This window comes from Apostichopus japonicus, chromosome 16 (genome assembly GCF_037975245.1).
Source record: "Apostichopus japonicus isolate 1M-3 chromosome 16, ASM3797524v1, whole genome shotgun sequence".
NCBI lineage: Eukaryota > Metazoa > Echinodermata > Holothuroidea > Aspidochirotida > Stichopodidae > Apostichopus > Apostichopus japonicus.
The window spans coordinates 1,676,113-1,695,503 of record NC_092576.1 but is presented as its reverse complement, the minus strand read 5'-3'; the positions used below and the strand labels follow the sequence as shown (position 1 = coordinate 1,695,503).

The 19,391-nt window shown below is 36.3% G+C and overlaps 2 protein-coding genes across 2 annotated transcripts; both read right to left on the bottom strand.

Moving 5' to 3' along the window:
* Window positions 1-395: 395 nt before the first annotated feature.
* On the bottom strand, window positions 396-7,021 carry LOC139983128 (uncharacterized). The gene is made up of 2 exons (XM_071996501.1): window positions 6,610-7,021; window positions 396-2,339 (listed from the first exon to the last, which is right to left on the bottom strand). The coding sequence occupies exons 1-2, from the start codon at window positions 6,765-6,767 to the stop codon at window positions 1,277-1,279; spliced, it is 1,221 nt and encodes a 406-aa protein (XP_071852602.1). The 5' UTR covers window positions 6,768-7,021; the 3' UTR covers window positions 396-1,276.
* Window positions 7,022-12,043: 5,022 nt separating this feature from the next.
* Window positions 12,044-17,596, bottom strand: LOC139983445 (uncharacterized). Its single transcript, XM_071996993.1, has 2 exons — window positions 17,130-17,596; window positions 12,044-14,015 (listed from the first exon to the last, which is right to left on the bottom strand). Exons 1-2 carry the CDS (start codon window positions 17,291-17,293, stop codon window positions 12,953-12,955), a joined length of 1,227 nt encoding a protein of 408 aa, XP_071853094.1. The 5' UTR covers window positions 17,294-17,596; the 3' UTR covers window positions 12,044-12,952.
* Window positions 17,597-19,391: the final 1,795 nt, after the last annotated feature.

Genomic DNA, 19,391 nt, shown 5'->3' with positions numbered 1-19,391 from the left:
TTATCACAAATCTGCGTTGAGACTTAATTATGTTGCTAATTTATAGTCTAAATATGCCTCACAATTCATCATCTGACATCATTCCCAGGGTTGGGGAGACCTTATCAGACCCTCTCTACATAAGAATCGGGCTAAACGACTCAATGACTACACATATTCCTTCATAAAATCATAAATCCACCTCTTTTCTCTATTCTCTAAAAGTTGATGCCCCGACATTAATATGTCATATGAATTGAGAATTTGCCCCGTCCCCCAGATATGAAGTCTTTTTCACGTCAATATAACCTTACATGTTGTGACACTTGCTCTTAACGGGACTATATAGTGACACGAAACTACTAGCTAAGCTAAGTTGAGACTACAAAAAATATAACATGACAGAATTCAGTATTTATTTACAAGTTTGTAATATCAATTTTATTTCCTCTTTGCCTACTTTAGTGTTCACAAGCTTGCAATATAAACTTACAGGCTTGAAATTCACATTAATATAATCAGAGAGAATCTAGCATTTCGTTTATCTGGCAACACTAAATAAAAAGCTCGCCAAACATAAGAAGAGACTGAAATGGAATGACGATTATTTGAGCAAATCTCATAAAATTTTGCAGCTCGCTTGTTTTTCAAAATTGTGAGCAATATTATGCCATGTTTTTAAGGGGTTGGTTTTTTCTGCCATGTGTTATTGTGAAAGACAAAGTTGGTGGTATAACTGGTATGCCATTGAAAAATGCAACCGTCATGTCCATAGAATTAAGCTTCTGTTCCGCTCAAAGTTGGAAGATTGAAAACTACAACTGTTATTGTCGCATCAGTGAAATCAGTATCGGTATTACTTGAAGTTGACAGAGTATTTCTTTACTTGTTTAACTTCAGTTTCAACAATGCATACAGCCATGTATTGGAAGTATAACATCCTAAGGTATAAGAACGTGCAAAATTCCAAGAAGAATTTTAGAAGCCGTGTAAGAATATAATACCTAGATGAATATGAAAGTATTGGAATTTATCGGAAATATTTACATGTATTTGAGTATTTTTTAGAATGAACAGTTAGCAACAGTTGAATTCAGTACTATAACTAACACCTCTAGCTGTCGGAATTAAGAGTTAATACTTTGAGGGACTCTGCAGCACTCGTTTATATTTTATATTATCGGGACATATACCTTCTATAAATGTTTACGCTCTTAAGTTCAATGGAAGAGTGTCAATGTACAACATTTCTTGAATCATTTTTAATTCTCACTAAATTGTTATCAAGTAATCGCATTTAATTTCTCAAACCCCTTCGGGCAAAAACCTTCTCCTCGTTTTGAAAAATTTCCATCCCCTTATCGTATAACAACATATCAAATTCTAAGGCCTTCATAACTTGTGGGTTTCCCATCAACGTATCTCTCAATTCTGATTTGTTGGAAGAATGATCATTAACCTGGCTTAAATCTGTTTTGTATCGTCCTTCGTTAGTTTTCCGATCGCATTTATCCTCAAACGGTATGTTGTAGATGTGTGTAAGCATTTTCAAAGATGAACTGAAATATTCAGTCATCCCAATAAATGCAAACCAGTTTTCCAAGTTAGCAGATATGTAGTCGAACAAAACTGTTAGTTCAGCAGAGGTCAGAACATTTGCAAAATATTGTCTCTGTCGGAACCAGCATTGTCTTACATTGGTCACATTTGTCACATTGGTTTGAAACTCTTTTAAAATATACTGATCACTGGTGCTAACCTTTTTTAAAGGCCAATCTTTTGAACAAAATACAGGCTGGATAAGAAGTTGATAAAAGAAATAACTACCCTGGTATATCGCCCATTCTTCCAAGGTAAAGTTATCCACCCTAGTAGGGCCACAAAGTTGGTCCCCGCGGTTACGATGGCAATAGAAGTATGAGGATATAACTCGTTCGATTGGATCTCTCATGAATGTAAAATATGAACATTTTCGGTTATCTGTAAAATAATCACACATTCCAAACGAATAGCCACCTATGAAATATTTCATTTGCTTGTATTTTCTGCCCTTTCGTGCTCGTAAGTGAAGCTCCATTCTTCCAGGAGCATGTACTAGAAACGGCTCTGGTCCATCGATGATCCCTTTACGCTGCATTCTCCTCATGCAAGATTTGATCGTGGTTCCAGCTGCTTTGTTATGGTGAACAAATACAACGACGCCATTCGAGTAATCCCGTAGTGTAAGACCTCCTGGTTTTCCTTTGGTGAAGAAGTTTGGGAGTGGTGTTCCTGAAGGACCGTAAAGTTGGACAAGAAACGTTCGACGTTCGTCGGACACCTCGACCTTGTCACTTGGTGAGGTGGTAGAGGAACCGATCCTGAAAAGAGAACAATTAAACTCATTTTGTACTACCAGGTGTACATGTGAATGGGCAAAAAGGAGGGGGAGGGGGTGGTGTGTGTTTAAATGTAACTTAATATGGGTTACAATGCTACGAAAGCCCATTCGTGCCATCGACAATGTTTGGCCCATTAGAAATAATGTTGGTTCAGTTTTGGTCAAAGAAACAAATAGAGAACAAATCAGTATGTTGTAACTTGTTTTTCAATCCGTCGATATAAATGTCATAACGTACTATTTAGCTTTCATAACAGTTTATGAATCTGACGTAGAAGATCATTGCATAAGCAGTAACAGATAATTTAATTTGATTTTAAGAGATTGGTTAATCAGAGATAACAGATCAATTTCATATATCGTAACAGATTAATTAATCTGCCATATCAGTTTAGTCATTCTGTACTAGCATATTGGCAAACCTGTTGTGACAGATTATTTAATCTGTCATAACAGATTATTTAATCTGTCATAACAGATAAGTTAATCTTTCATAACATATAAGTTAATCTTTAAAAACATATAAGTTAATCTGTCATAACAAATTTGTTAATCTGTCGAACCATCTATTGTATTGTCGTAACAGATTAGTTAATCTGCCGCAAGAGATTAGTAGACCTGTCTTTATATATTAGTATACTTGTAGTAACATATTAGTTTATCTGCTGTGAAAGATTATTTTAATGTCGAAGCAGTGCATTAGTTTTGAATCGATAGTTGAAGAGCAGGATACAAAACCAGCACTTTCTTATCGATGTAGTACGTACATACCAAATATTTGCTTTATAGCTTATGTCCACTGAACAATTTGGTACATATACATTCCTACAGCGTTAATGTATGATTTGACGTTAATGTTTTCAATATTTTGACCAAGGGGAGCAAGAAGCATATAGAAAGGCTCTGGCTGTTTGTCACTTTAAACATTGCGCAATACGTATACCACGATTCTCTGATGTAAACTCGTTCATATAAAAACATTCCGTTCGCTTGGGGTGGGGGGGGGTAATGATCATTTTTCAACAGGCCCTATATATGGTTTATGCACATATCTATTGATCAGCTAAGTTACCATCTTTACACAGTCCAGCACCCGTGGCTATTGATTAACTATTTTCATTTCGTGCTCAACTTTATTGACAACAATCGCATCAACATGTTGACCACCATCCTACTACTACAATACTAATAAGCCTAACATAGGTATATAGCTACGTATTGTACTGATAGGCTAGGATACGTAAGTACCTTCTAATATATATATGACTCAAACGATGCGGAATTCATCACCTTGACCAACTGCTACCTTTATAGACCAAATCTGTTGAACAATAGGTAACTTACCATGTGTTAAAGTGGCATTCTTTATATTTTTCAGTGATTGGAACTACTGTTAAATCCCATGATGGTAACCGCATTTGTTCGGCAAACTCGCCGTACGGTCGTATGTTAGAATACCAGCCTATGTGTGTTTTAGTGAACACTTCTTGTACACTTCACAGGAACGTACCTTGTGTGTAGAGAGTGCGTATTGTAATTAGGTCGCCATAGTCAGCATAATCATAAGAAAAACTAATTTTTTTCGCAGAATATTGCTTTCTAGTTTACAAGATATTAGTCATATGTTTGACGGAAAGCAATCGTAACACATCTTAAAGCATTTCAATACTTCTGTAATTAAACAAACACGAAACGAAAATCTAATAACCTGGTCACGTGATCCTTGTTGATCAACTGTTGCATATCCATTAGCTATTTAATGGTGATCTGTCACTTGATTTTCGTATGAAAGAACAGTCAAGTCCGATAAAACTATACTGAACCAATCGGCACCGCTTTAGCAAGCTTACAAAATATTCAATCTAAAACCGTTTTCCAGAAGCAACCATATTCGCTTTGATCAAGTAAGAGCGTTGTGAGTAAAAGAGAACCAACATGGACTTTCGAGGGTTTGAGGATAATTTCCACTGAAAACAAATGTTATGTACGGTTTATTTTCAAACACTCAGTCCGACACGAAACTGAACGAAAGTTGATGTATTTAACGTTGCTGGACACATTAGTCTTCCAATTAACATAAACTGGGCACCCAATGTAATTATTGGAGGAGAAAGTCGATTACCACAGAAATCACACATTGAGCCAATTACTTAAGGGGACCCGCCGGATAGCATACGGAATATGCGACTTTTCCAAATGTCCCGGCTCTTGAAAGTGGGGTTGGGCAGTATCATGTTTTTGACCTCGCTTTCCAAGTAGACATGCACTCTGTTACGTATTTTGATGCCTCATCTGGATTTTAGGTTCAAACACCGTGTTGACACACTCAACTATTCGAATTGACAATTTAGACTGGTGATATCCCACTCATAACAGCACACTGTTCTGGATTTCATGAGGATTTAGATGTAATTTTGTGGGAAATTAAAGAAATTTTTAATATTCTCCTGATGGCCATGCATATTTGTTATTAATCATCTTACAAACTTGAAGATGTTGCAGTTTGGTTATAGTCTTCTAATTCTTCCCAGCCTGGTGGTTTCTCCTTTGTTTATATATATAATTTGAAACAAGTTTACTAAATAATGAATAATTTCTTATTTCAATAACTATGTGTTCACAATAGCTGTATATGCGATCAAGTCATGTGGTAAAGCCATTGTCGACAGCTTAGGAGGCTACTTTGGCGGGAATGTTTGATGTTGACTCTCACTGTCTAAAGTATATGGGGCCTACATTTCGCAAAACGATACAACAAGGTATCATATCAACACACAAGGTTACAAGGTTATGCCAGTAGCAACAGTACAGGGTGTGTTGAAAACCTTGGATAAAGATCTTAAACTCACAATACCAGATTATACGCTTACACTACAACCCGTAATTGAACAATGAGTAAAGACACCTTCCCTGGTATAGCCTAACCTGGTATATAATTATTGCACAGTGATGCGTGAAGTGTAACGCTATAGGCAATAACCAGAAACTGTCAGATTCGATAAGACAGAGTTGATTATATCTTTAGATTGCAAACATTAAGGCGTTAAATAAAGGTGAGAAAAGCAGTTCCATATATGGGTGCGAAGCAAGAAATGACGAATGGTCTTTCAATAAGGTGAAAAAGTAATGCACGGTTCAAAATAATTGTTGGATACAGTAGCCTAACCTGAAGATTGCGACATAAACCCACAACTTGACAATTAATCTAGAAACCTTGCGTATGATAGCTATATGATGTATCATGGCAGAAGGGAAATCACGAGAAAAGTAGCCTATTAAGAAAACTGAAGAAAAATTCTTCAACTTATTATGACCTCTATATACCTATCATACTATCTAGTAAGTTTTGTATGTAAATTGATACAAATATTTTACTTATTACACTCTGTAAGCAGTTGAGCAAAAGAAAAAGTTCAGTACACATATGTTAGGTAAATGTGTGCAATTATTTTACAAAACTTTCGATTTTCATGAGTAAAAGTTCGCTGTATGGGCTAAGTACAATCAAGATTCGCGAATTGCTCAATTGTTTAGGAAGACGAGTATTTAGCCTATCAACAAGATCATGATATAGGCTAAACTCCGCGTAGGTTTGGATATGGTTATCGCGTGTAGATGACGCATAGGCTAAGCATTACGGTATATGCAGGTATATGTGGTTTATATAATCCTATACAGCTACATGGCGAACAATGCAGGGCGTGACGTGAACATAAGTTTGACCAGGCCTATATACTGTCGTTTACAGTATATGTCAGTATATATATGGAGCGAGTGAACACATACGCCGGCTAGTCACTCTACTTATAGTTTCTCTACATAAGGCTATATGGACTTCCGGAGTAGATATATGTCTAGTTTGAAGCCTGATAGCGAGCAACATTTTTATCATTAAAACGTTTTTCTTTTTGTATTTTGAGTGGAACATATTACTCTGTCGTGGGAATAACACCTGATAATAGTGCAGAAGTATATGCATGCACATTTTGGTGCAAATCGAACCAATCGAAAATCTTGCAGGGATGTGCTACTGATTCCTAGCACTTCCGCACACACTATACAACCTAACTATGGTCCCTCCAGATCCCATAGGATTTTTTGTTTTCAGCTAGCAAAATAATAATTGAAGGAACAAATCAATTTTGTTATCAAATTTGCACATGTATATGGATACCATATTTCGTCTACCATGTTTGAATATTCTGTTTTTAATGATAGCGTTGAAGTATGATATACTAACTTGTACTTACTCTGTTCCTTGCCGAGGAGCTTTTTGCCGCCAGTTTGATTTTTGCAGCTTGGTCGCGACACTAATCCAAGAATGATCACTTGAAAAACACCACAATATCATTAACAAAGTAACACTCAAAACCGAGTATATGAAACGAGAGTTCCCGTAACCCATCATCTTGTCAAACCATTAACAGACTAGTTCCGAGTTAAAGCTGCAACAGAGACATTATTGTTACCTTCACTTTTTCATTATTTTTGGGGGGAACCAAAAACGTCATCGCGTGCAGTTTGAATTCGGTCAACCATAACGTTTGCTTAAGAGCCAAATAACTGTCATGCTCGAGTGGAAGCTTTATTCTGCAGTGTGGTATAACTGTCAGCGAGTAAGATATAGTAAACAGTCTTAACATATATCTCCAGATATATTATGGACTCTACAGGGACATAATATAGTTCGCACTTGACGAAGCAGGTATAGAATACTTTGTGATATGAGGACCTGCAGAAACGCACTTTTTAGAAAGAAGTGACCCCATTACGTCACACGCTGGTGAGAGGCACTTGACCATAACATGTACGAGACTTAGGGGGAAACTCAAACTGCGTTCCCTTTTCGGAATTAACCTGTGACAGTAAAGTTCACACCAAAAGTTCAATGGGTTCTTCACATCAAGAGACCCAAGTCTATCAGAATCAAAACATCACAGCTAAAACGGAAATACGAGCAGAAAACGAATCCTACAGAATAGAAAAGCACACAAACACACGCAAAACAAATGAAGCAACAACCACATCTAAACATCAACAGGGTAGGTGGTTATGGACTGTTCGTAGTAGTGATAAAACCATTGTGTATCCCTACTATTCCTAATTACGAGGAAACGCATTGACAGAGACGGTGTCTCACAGCGTGTTTGTAATCTTCGAATTGCAATTTCCAGGCACTTTTGATGTCTGTCAAATAAGTCTTTGTTAGATTAATTATAAATGAAGGCCTCACTGGGCATGGGCGCAGATCCTGGTGGGGACAGCGGGACGCGAATTTCTTTTTCCTGAACCTTTCGGGCAGTGTACGTGGAGTTTAGCCAATCAGAGCGAGGCTGTGTTGATGACGTACTACTCAGTAAAGATGGTCAGTCGGGTAAATGCGTCCCCTCAATAACATAAGGTGGAAAACGAAAGAGCGCGAGTTCGAGCCCCGGTGTGGATTTTCCCCCCACTTTTTCTCATGTTCAAGTAGTTATGTCCAAGTATTATATCATGAATTGAAAATCGATATTATAAGTTATGTCATGGTTTTCGTGCATGGTCATCTTATATATGAAACTCCGTAGATAGTGTGGCGAAAATATATATAGTTTCTTTTGTTTATTTTCCTTCTAGATCTTATTAGGGGGAAATCGGTCTCAGCCCCAAAATGTGGTACATCCGTTTTAGGAAAGTTTATCCTAATTTAAAGGCAGATGACTTGCTAGAATAAAAGACTAGGGAAACAGATATTCATTCTGGAACAATTAAAGAGAGAGGATTTATTTTATAATAAAACAAGGGCAGTACTTGCACTCTTATTTACCTAATTCGCTCATCAGTTTACAACAAACATTTGGCAGTTTCCACAATAAACCGTTAATTACTGGACCTCGTCTCTCACAAGGAGGTGCTATAGGACTGTACCCCTGTGTACAAATATTGCTGTGTAGATGTGTGTAAACTGTAAGTACGTAACATACTACTGTACCAGTACTACAGTACTGAGTACAGTGTCATGTCAATCTGAAGACATTGTAAATTTGTACATCAGACAGCGATCATACATCGCCGTTTTTCAACAAAAACCGATGCAAACGTCATGTAAGTTGTGCATAATGATTCAGTATAATGTTATTAGTGCAAGGCCTATATACCTCAATACTTTCTGCTGTAGTACAACAATTATGTTGACTTATCGAATGTGATTTCCCCATGCACTTCAACATTTGGTAAGCACGCCGCTATCTTTACTGTAGTACGTCATCAACACAGCCTCGCTCTGATTGGCTAAACTCCACGTACACTGCCCGAAAGGTTCAGGAAAAAGAAATTCGCCAGCGGGACGCGTCCCCACCAACTTTTTCAGTGGTGGGGACATGATATAGGCCTACCCTGTCCCCACCAATTTGACTTGACCAAATGCTGCATTTTAAATTCCCCTGTATTAAACTTTGGTTCAGTTTGATACAGCATTTTGTGAAAATGACATGCAGCAGTTCTCATTTTATTATATTTATCCACAGTTTTAAATATTGGACGGAAATCGCATTTGCCACAGTCTATAATTGTTTATTGGATCATGAGGACCCCAAACCCATCGTATATACAAAAGTCTAATTGTATTATTTGTCCCCTGATTTTTTGTTTTGCAGACGCCCATATATTTCTCCAAACTAAATTTCTGAGCAATGATATCTAAAATTTAAGAAGGTTTGTGAGCATCATTTATTTATTTATTTTACAAAATTTCTATAGCGCCTTATCCAATCAGAAATTGCTCTTAAAGGCGCTTTACAGTCTGTAAAATACAAACAAACATGATAATTATACAAATATATAAATCGATCATGTAAGGTATAAAAGGGGTAGAAAATTTGTTATATACCATCTGACAATAAATTGTATAATAAAAACTGCAAATGGGAAATCGAAAATTATACAAACAAATCCTTAAAATTTAAAATATATGAATAAGTGTAAAATTTAAATTTGAAAAGCGCTATAAATGCAAAATGGCAAATGCGTTGTAATAATATGTGACAATATAAATAGTATAGAAAGCACGATTAATGGAATGCAGATCTAAATAGAAAGGTTTTGATTAGTTATTTTATATTCATCTATATTTTTGGCACACTCAGCTTCCTCCGATAACCTGTTCCATAATGTCGCAGATGAGTAATCGAAACGCCTGTTTCCGTATGTAGAAGTTTTAATGATAGGTTTGGTAAGTAAGGACTTGGATTCTGAGCGTAGAGATCGAGTAGGCTTGTATTTATGTATTAATTCAGAGAGGTAGATTGGGGCTAAACCATTAAGTGACTTATATGTATAATTGAACCTGCAATGAATAGGCAACCAATGTAAGTCACGTAATACGGGTGTAATATGCCACTCGTGTCTACGAGTGCGACTTACAAGCCGTGCAGCGCGATTCTGAACTCGCTGAAGGCGATCGGTCAGCTTGTGAGGCAGGCCATATAGCAGGGCATTGCAGTAATTCAGTTTTGATGTCACAAGGGCATGGATCAAAGTCTTACACGCATCATCTGAGATATACCTTCTTATTTTGCCAATATTTCGGATCTGTCAATAACAGGACTTACAGATAGAGTCAACTTGATTATCCATGGTAAGATTGTGATCAAGATATATACCTAAATTCTTTACTTTAAGAACTGAACATATGGTGTTAGGTCCCATATTTATATACAAGTCTTGAATAGCACGACCCTGACATTTTGGTGAAAATACAATGAACTCAGTTTTGTCCTGACTAAGTTTCAAACAATTAACCCGCATCCAACTGTCTATATCTGAAAGGCATGCTTGGAGCTTTAATGATACATCATTCCAGGACTCAAGGGCACCAAAATTCAAATACAATTGCGTATCATCAGCATAACAGTGATGGTTGATGTTATGGCGCTGAATTATTTCTCCAACTGCACGGGTAAACATACAATATATCAAAAGACCACGTACAGATCCCTGTGGTACCCCAAACCTTAGCTGTTTCTCATCAGATATAACATTATCAATTTGCATACATTGCACTCTGTCCCTAAAATAGGACTTAAACCATTTTAATGAGTTTGACGCAATTCCAAAAGTATGTTGGAGACGATTAAATAAGATCTCATGATCAATAAGATCGAAGGCTGCCGATAGGTCCAAAATGACCATCATTGTTTTGGGACCTCTTGTCAAGAGCTGCAGCAATATTATGTACTCTAAGTAAAGCTGAATCAGTTGAATGGTACTGGCGATATGCAGATTGGAGATTATCATGCAAAGCATTGGCATTTCAGTGATGTTGAACGCGTATAGCAACAACTTTTTCTACGAGTTTGGATATAAAAGGTAAATTTGATACAGGTCGGTAGTGTTTTAAACACTTCTTTATTCATACCAGGCTTTTTGAGCAGTGGTTTAACAATAGAACGCTTAAATCAAGACGGCACCTTTGATTCAATGAGTGATTGGTTTATGATGGCGGTTATAATTGGCAGGAGTGCATCGATACATTGCTTCAATAGCAAGGTAGGTAAAGGATCCAAGCTGCAGGACTTTGTTGGGGAGCTTGTAATTAGCTTCCGTACCTCTTCTTCGGTGGCAGGAGAGAAAGATTCTAGAGGACAACCACCAAAAATACTATCGTCTGCCATTATGTCCACACTGGGCGTGGCATCAAAAGTATCATATTCCTCACGAATAGCTGCTACCTTGTTTATAAAGAAATCACCAAACTGATTAGCAAGACTTTCATTGGGTCTGGGAAGTGTTATTTTCGGCGATCTGGGAGGTATATTTGCCAACAAATTTCGTGTACGTTACGTGCGAACCCATGGTCGCGCTCCGCTCGGATAATGTCAGAGAACACACACACGTCCCCACCATTATCCAAGACTGATCTGCGCCCATGTCACTGGGGTTATTTAAAGGACCAAAACGGCCAGATGCTTCCCACATAGTCGTTTGTCATTAAGTCAAGATTCGTCCTTGTCAAGCTTGTATTCATGATGCATGGACTGGTTGAATCAGGGGAAGGAAAGGGGAGGAAGAAAAGAGTTAAATGGGGAGGAGATCAAGTCCAATAGTAGCATTGAAAAGATAAAGCTGGCAAAATATAGCAAAAATAATGTTCATTTACATTATGTACCACAGAACATAAAATTTAACAGCTATTTTGGTGGGTGTCACGAAATTCGACGGACTGTTGACATCAATCTTCAAAATTTCTAATAAAAGTGGAAATTTTGCTGAAGCGTAATCACACGTGGATCGAGGCTGTAATGTTGTTCAAAATATTCCTTATCACAACTCTGCGTTCAGACTCCATTATGTATCTAATTTATAATCTAACTATGCCTCACATTTCATCATCTAACATCATCCCCAGGGTTGGGGAGACCTTATCACCTTAACCCTCCCTTCATAACAATCATGCTAAACGACTCAATGTTTACACATATTCCTTCATAAAATCCTAAATGCACCTCGGACTATTCTTTAAAAGTTGATGCCCAGACATAAATATGTCAAATGAATTGAGAATTTGCCCCCTTCCCCAGCTGTGAAGTCTTTTCACGTCAATATAACCTTACATGTTGTGACACTTGCTCTTAACGGGACTATATAGTGACACGAAACAACTAGATAAGCTAAGTTGAGACTACAAAAAAATAAAACATGACAGAATTCAGTATTTATTTACAAGTTTGTAATATCAATTTTTATTTCCTCTTTGCCTACTTTAGTGTTCACAAGCTTGCAATATAAACTAACAGGCTTGAAATTCACATTAATATAATCAGAGAGAATCGAGCATTTCGTTTATCTGGCAACACGAAATAAAAATCTCGCCAAGCATAAGAAGAGAAATGAAATGACGATTATTTGTTCAAATTTCATACAAGTTTGCAGCTCGCTTGTTTGTCAAACATTTAGAGCAATATCATGCCATGATTTTAAGGTTTTTGTCTACCATGTGCTATTGTGAAAGACAAAGTTTATGGTATAATTGGTATGCCATTGAGAAATGCAACACTCAGTTCCATAGAATTAAGCTTCTGTTCCTCTCAAAGTTGGAAGGCTGAAAACTATTTATATTGTCGCATCAGTGAAATCAGTATCGGTATTACCTGAAGTTGACGGAGTACTTGTTTACATGTTTAACTTCAGTTTCAATAATGTACACAGCCATGTACTGGAAGTATAACATCCTAATGTATAACAACGTGCATAATTCCAAGAAGAATTTTATAAGTTGTGTAAGAATGTCATACTTCGATGTATATGAAAATATTGGAATTTTCGGAAATGAGTGTATTTAAATGTATTTTAATATTTTTAGAATGAATTAGCAACAGTTGAATTCAATACTATAACTAACACCTCTAGTTGTCGGAATTAAGAATTAATACTTTGAGGAACTCTGCAACACTCGTTTATATATTATATTATCGGGACATATACCTTCTATAAATGTTTACGGTCTTAAGTTCAGATGTGATTTTCATGTCTCTTAAGTTTAATGAAAGACTGTCAATGTACAACATTTCTTGAATCATTTTTAATTTTCACTAACTTGTTATCAAGTAATCGCTTTTAATTTCTCGAACCCCTTCGAACAAAAACCTTCTTCTCGATTTGAAAAATTTCCATCCCTTTATCGTATAGCAACATATCGAATTCTAAGGCCTCCATAACTTGTGGGTTTCTCATCAACGTATCTCTTAATTCTGATTTGTTGGAAGAATGATCATTTGCCTGGTTTAAATCTGTTTTGTATCGTCCTTCGTTAGTTTTCCGATCGCATTTATCCTCAAACGGTATGTTGTAGATGTGTGTAAGCATTTTCAAAGATGAACTGAAATATTCAGTCATCCCAATAAATGCAAACCAGTTTTCCAAGTTAGCAGATATGTAGTCGAACAAAACTGTTAGTTCAGCAGAGGTCAGAACATTTGCAAAATATTGTCTCTGTCGGAACCAGCATTGGCTTACATTGGTCACATTTGTCACATTGGTTTGAAACTCTTTTAAAATATACTGATCACTGGTGCTAACGTTTTCTAAAGGCCAATATCTTAAACAAAATACAGGCTGCATAAGAAGTTGATAAAAGAAATAACTACCCTGGTATATTGCCCATTCTTCCAGGGTAAAGTTACCCACCCTAGTAGGGCCACAAAGTTGGTCCCCGGGGTTACGATGACAATAGAAGTATGAGGATATAACTCGTTCGATTGGATCTCTCATGAATGTAAAATATGAACAATTTCGGTTATCTGTAAAATAATCACACACTCCAAACGCATAGCCACCCATGAAATATTTCATTTGCTTGTATTTTCTGCCCTTACGTGTTCGTAAGTGAAGCTCCATTCTTCCAGGAGCATGTACTAGAAACGGCTCTGGTCCATCGATGATCCCTTTACGCTGCATACTCCTCATGCAAGTTTTGACTGTGGTTCCAGCTGCTTTGTTATGGTGAACAAATACAACGACGCCATTCGAATAATCCCGTAGTGTAAGACCGCCTGGTTGTCCTTTGGTGAAGAAGTTTGGAAGTGGTGTTCCTGAAGGACCGTAAAGTTGGATAAGAAACGTTCGACGTTCTTCGGACACCTCGACCCTGTCACTTGGTGAGGTGATATAGGAACCAATTCTGAAAAGAAAACAATTATACTCATTTTTGTACTACCACTTGTACATGTGGATGGGCAAAAAGAGGGGAGTGTATGTGTTTAAATGTAACTTAATATGGGTTACAATGCTACGAAAGCCCATTCGTACCATGGACAATGTTTCGCCCATTGGAAATAATGTTGGTCCAGTTTTGGCCAATGATACAAAAAGAGAATACATCAGTATGTTGTAACTTGTTATTTAATCAGTCGAAATAGATGACGTAGAAGATTATTGCGTAAGCAGTAAGAGATAATTTAATCTGTTGTAAAAGATTGTTTCATAAGTCGTAACATATTAGTTTGTCAGCGTAACAGCTTAGTTAATCTGTGGTAGCATATTATGTTCATTTGTCGTAACAGATCAATTAATCTGCCATAACAGCTTAGTCATTCTGTCCTAACAGATTATTTAGTCTTGGGGGCGGGCGATACAACAAGGTATTATGTCAATAACGGTTACATGGTATATTGACAACCTTGATGAAATATTAACTCACAATACCAGATTACCTTGAAAAGGCATTGTCTGACTGGCAGCAAATCGTACGCTGCACCGAGATAACAAACATACAATACAACCCGTACTTGAACAATTTGCCCATAGGCATTCAGTTTGTGCTCCATGGCATTTTTCTGTTTGGACAATGATCAAAAATCCTCTACGAAAAAGTTGAAATAATTTCATCTTCTTTCACCGTATCTTGTCGTATCTTAAAAAAGGTTGGTGTGGATGGAGTTTTAATGGCACCATAACCAGGGAGCTGCTACTCCTAGAGTAGCAGCTCCTGCTATAACCACTAATAGATTTTGCAATTCATCGAACGCAAAACCATGGCCAAGGAAAATAAACACTAAGCACGCTGAAAACTTTTCCACTGAATATTCAACATCGAGTTCAACAATTGCCGTCATCGTCTCAAACATTAACTCCAGTTGAACGGCTCCCCTTTAGAATACAACAGTCCACCTCATTATGAAGCCCTATATGAGACCCAACTTCAACCATCATTATTGGTATATGGTATAGAGATCACTTTATTGGTTAACTTCCCCAATCAGTTTAGAGAAATATTATTCCATTAGGCTTCGTATCTCTTCACGCACAGTTTCCTTTCAATTTCCTTTAAATCAGATCTAAGTGAGACATTATCCGGCCACATGTACTTCAGTATATTATCAAAACTGTTCTTCAATATATTAAATGTGGTTTTGGATGAGTCTTAGTCTGTATAAGTAGTCTAACAATTATCATTGCTTCACCGTATTGAACAAAGGTCACCACTTGAATTTATCAAACGGGACCTTGTCTAACTTGAGTACCAAGTTTGGCATTGTTCTAGACAAACATTATTTACGATATATAAATATTGTGAAATATTTGCCACAGACTATGTAATGAAATTCTTAGAATACTTGAAAAAAAATTGACATTCATTGCTTATTCTATTCTGCAGAGAACTTTTATGAATCCAAAAACTGAAGTATATTTTTAGTAAGTACACCACAACGAAAAGTTTTATTTATTAATTAGACTTCCCTCATTTTCCAGAAGATATACCCAGCCAATAGTTGGCTGGATAAGACAAATTAGAAGTACAAGAAAGATGACGAAGAAAGGTGTAAACTTTATTCTTAGCATATCATGATGTTGAAATAAGCTGGTAATGAGTTGTACCCACCTCAGAAGAGAGGTACAGCATGTTTTCTCCTCCGCTCAAACAGTTTATCATTCTGTAACCATATTGTTTGGGTTTGATTGATTCCATCCTTAACACTGAAACTATAAACGGCCTCCTGTTTACCTGTTTGAAGCCAAATAGTGAGCAACAATTTTTATCATTCAAACGTTTTTCTTTTTTTCTTTCATTTTTTCGAACGGAACATATTACTCTATCATGGGAATAACAACTGATAATAGTGCAGAAATATTATGCATGCAAATTTTGTCCCAAATTTGATCAGTTTGTTATCATACGATTACGAAACAAAATGTCTGCGACCAATTAATAAATGTGTGTTGAAATTCGTATTAGGGCTACAAAGATTTTGGGTTAAATTTGTCAGACTTTTAATTAATCTGAGACTAATCAAGCTTTGCTGCACTGTTTTATGAATATTTTTTATTGTTACTTCTTTTGTTTTTATTAACAGAATGTAGAATAGCGTTATGGATAAATCAATGCCAGAAGTGGACTCCAGCCAACCGTTCAAAATCATCTGTGATCTAATTAAGCAGACAACGACCACATTTTTCAAATTGGATAGGCTGCCTCTAACGGTGTCATCCCTGCAGTAGATACCTACTGTAAGCTACCTACATTTAGAGATACGAACTTCTAGGAAGGCATGCCTTTAACCTCATTTGAATATTTTAGCAACACAAAGACTAGGAAGACAATGAATCGGATACAGATACAAATATAATAGCTCCACGATGTAACAAAAGGCCTCTCACGGGGCGGGGGGGGGGGGGGACTTGGTACTGCCCACATGTGAGTGGCCTTCAAAAGAGCCCAAAGTCATGACGCCCCTTAATTTACAAAATTCTTCGTTCATTTAGAATCCCCCCCCCCCCTCTCCTCCACACACAAACCTTCTAAATCATGTGCAGTGTACATCACCGCCCCATTCTCCTTACTAGCTGATGTCCTCCAGTACATGTGCACCCACCCCTCACCTATCGAAAATCCTGCACGTATGCGTTACTGATTCCTAGCACTTCCACACATAGAACACCTAACTATGGTCCCTCCAGATCCCTTTGGAATTTGTTTTCAACGAGCAAAATGGTAATTGAAGGAACAAATCAATTTTGTTATCAAATTTGCACCTATATATATATATACATATATATATATATGTAATCTATATATATATATATAGATAGATATATATATATGTATATATATGTATATATATAATCTATATATATATATATATATATATATTTATATAATCTACATATATATATATATATAATCTTCATATATATATATATATATATATATGTATATATTCTTTCGTCTACCTTGCTTGAAAGTTCTGTTTTTAATTATAGCGTTTACGTTTTGTATTCTGTAACTTGTACTTACTTTGCTCCTTGCCGAGGAGCTATTTGCCGCCAGCTTGATTTTCGCAGCTTGGTCGCGACAATTACCCAAGAATGATGACTTGAAAATAGTAAAAAAATCCACAATATTAATAACAAACTAGCACTAAACAACGAGTACATTAAACGAGAATGCCCGTAACCCATCTTCTTTTTGAAATAATAAATCAGAGTACCAAACTATGATTTGAATTAAGCACAACCAATTAAGCAACGATACAAATAGATCGGTTCAAACACTACGTTGTATACGTGTTGACTTGCAGTTCCGAACTAAAAATTGCAAAATTATTGTGATATTCCGTTCTTCATTAACTTCTTGCGCACTAAAAGCGTCACAAGGAAGTGAAGTGCGAATTTGCTCAACCATAATGTTTGTTTAAGAGCTAGGCAACTGTATATACGCGATCGAAGGTTTACTTTCTCACCCCCTTGACGAAGTGTTCATGTGATGAGATACATTACTACTCACGTATTGACGATAAGGTCGATGGACTTTAAACTTGTTGAGTATGTGCTTGAGGATGGGTTGTCAGTAGTACTTTTGTGGTGAATGACATCTTTGGGCCAAATCAAATTGAAAACAACATTTTGGTCATTACACTTATACCAAACTAACAATATGACCGAGGCTTCAGACACAAGTAATATACCACAGACTAATGCCAATGGTCAAGTGATCAGAGGATGGCAACGTCAAACATGTAAAATTGTACAAGTACCAAAATGACTCCCTGTGTGTGGTTAACGTACATAATTAGTTAACCATACACAGGAAGTCATTTTGGTACTTGTACAATTTTACATGTTTGACGTTGCCATCCTTTGATCACCACGTACGTACCAAGTATATATATATATATATATATATATATATATATATATATAATATTAATATAATATTCCGGTAGCTAAAGTTGTTTTCCCAACAAAATGGCTACAAATTTAGGTTTAGCAACAAATAATGTTCTTTTGGCTTCCATGTAAATGTATGACGAACGATAAAATGGCGGAAATTGTTGTCCCCAAGAGGAAATACTTTAGTGAATACATTTGCTGAATGATTGCTTTTTGCTGTGCCTATGTATGTACCCAGTTGTTTTGAATGAGATATACAATGTAAAATATGGTGTACAGTCTTAATGGAACACCATATATGTATATTATGGACTCTACAGAGATGTTTTAGATGACGTAAGTATAGTATACTTTGGGGAAATGGAGACCCGAAGTAACGCAATTTTCTTTAAGGAGGGAATGACCCCATCACAGCACACAATGGTGAGAGGCAATTTCGCTCAAGCGTCATGATATTCTAATATCAACAAAAGTGTTTTCAATCACTAAAACGATAATCTTGTTACGTTCGTTTGAAGATGGATGTGACACGTTTAAATGCTGATTACATGATGTGGTCTCACGCCATGTTTTAAATAGCTTGGCAAAGTTTGCAAGATAAGTCACCGAATTCTGTGAAAGACTCTTTGAGGACATATATATATATATATATATATATATATATATATATATATATATATATATATATATATATATATATATATATATATATATAAATATAAGACAATGGTTGACAGCTGCTATAAATCTTCAGAGCCTCACTGCATCTATATATGTCGGTATATTTGTATGTATGTCGTCAGTCATTTCTAATAGTGTAGGTCTGCTGTTTGAACTGTAAGGTTGCTCTGTAATTGAAGATATTTTGTACACTTCACAGCATGTTCACAAATTGACCTTGCACTCTTTGTAAAGTGTACCTTATTGAACCTCCTGTAGTGAATCATTGTTAAAATAATGATTTATTTAGTGAATGTGAATATATGAATATATAGCCAATATAATCACAAATTCACTATTAGGAATGACCCTCTCTGACCTTTCTCTGATATTTCGAGGTGTCTGCTTTTCCCTACTGGCATTTTTCAGATATTCAACATTTTGTACAATGTCTTTTAAGCAAATAAACAACAGGATAGTGACTGGGAAGTTTTGCAGTAAAACTTGTTTGTTTTGTATTTGCTGTCAGGATATGCACTTTCTAGCTTATTATAATAAGATTTTAGAAATAGCATTAGAAACAGAAGAACTTTATTCATTTGATGAGTTATGAAACAATATCAATGTCTGAAGTAGTTGTGGTAGTGTGAAAATCGTTTAGTAAACAAATTAAATCACTATAATGTTGAATCATGTTCATGGGACTAATCGAGAGGTGTGTTTCTTT

Bases quoted from the DNA above. Each gene is read 5' to 3' on its own strand.
- LOC139983128 (XM_071996501.1), bottom strand. From the start codon at position 6,767: ATGATGGGTTACGGGAACTCTCGTTTCATATACTCGGTTTTGAGTGTT. The intron at 2,340-6,609 runs GTAAGTACAAGT...TTCTCTTTTCAG, and splicing joins GCTCCTCGGCAAGGAACAGA to GATCGGTTCCTCTACCACCT.
- LOC139983445 (XM_071996993.1), bottom strand. From the start codon at position 17,293: ATGGGTTACGGGCATTCTCGTTTAATGTACTCGTTGTTTAGTGCTAGT. The intron at 14,016-17,129 runs GTAAGTACAAGT...TTTTCTTTTCAG, and splicing joins GCTCCTCGGCAAGGAGCAAA to AATTGGTTCCTATATCACCT.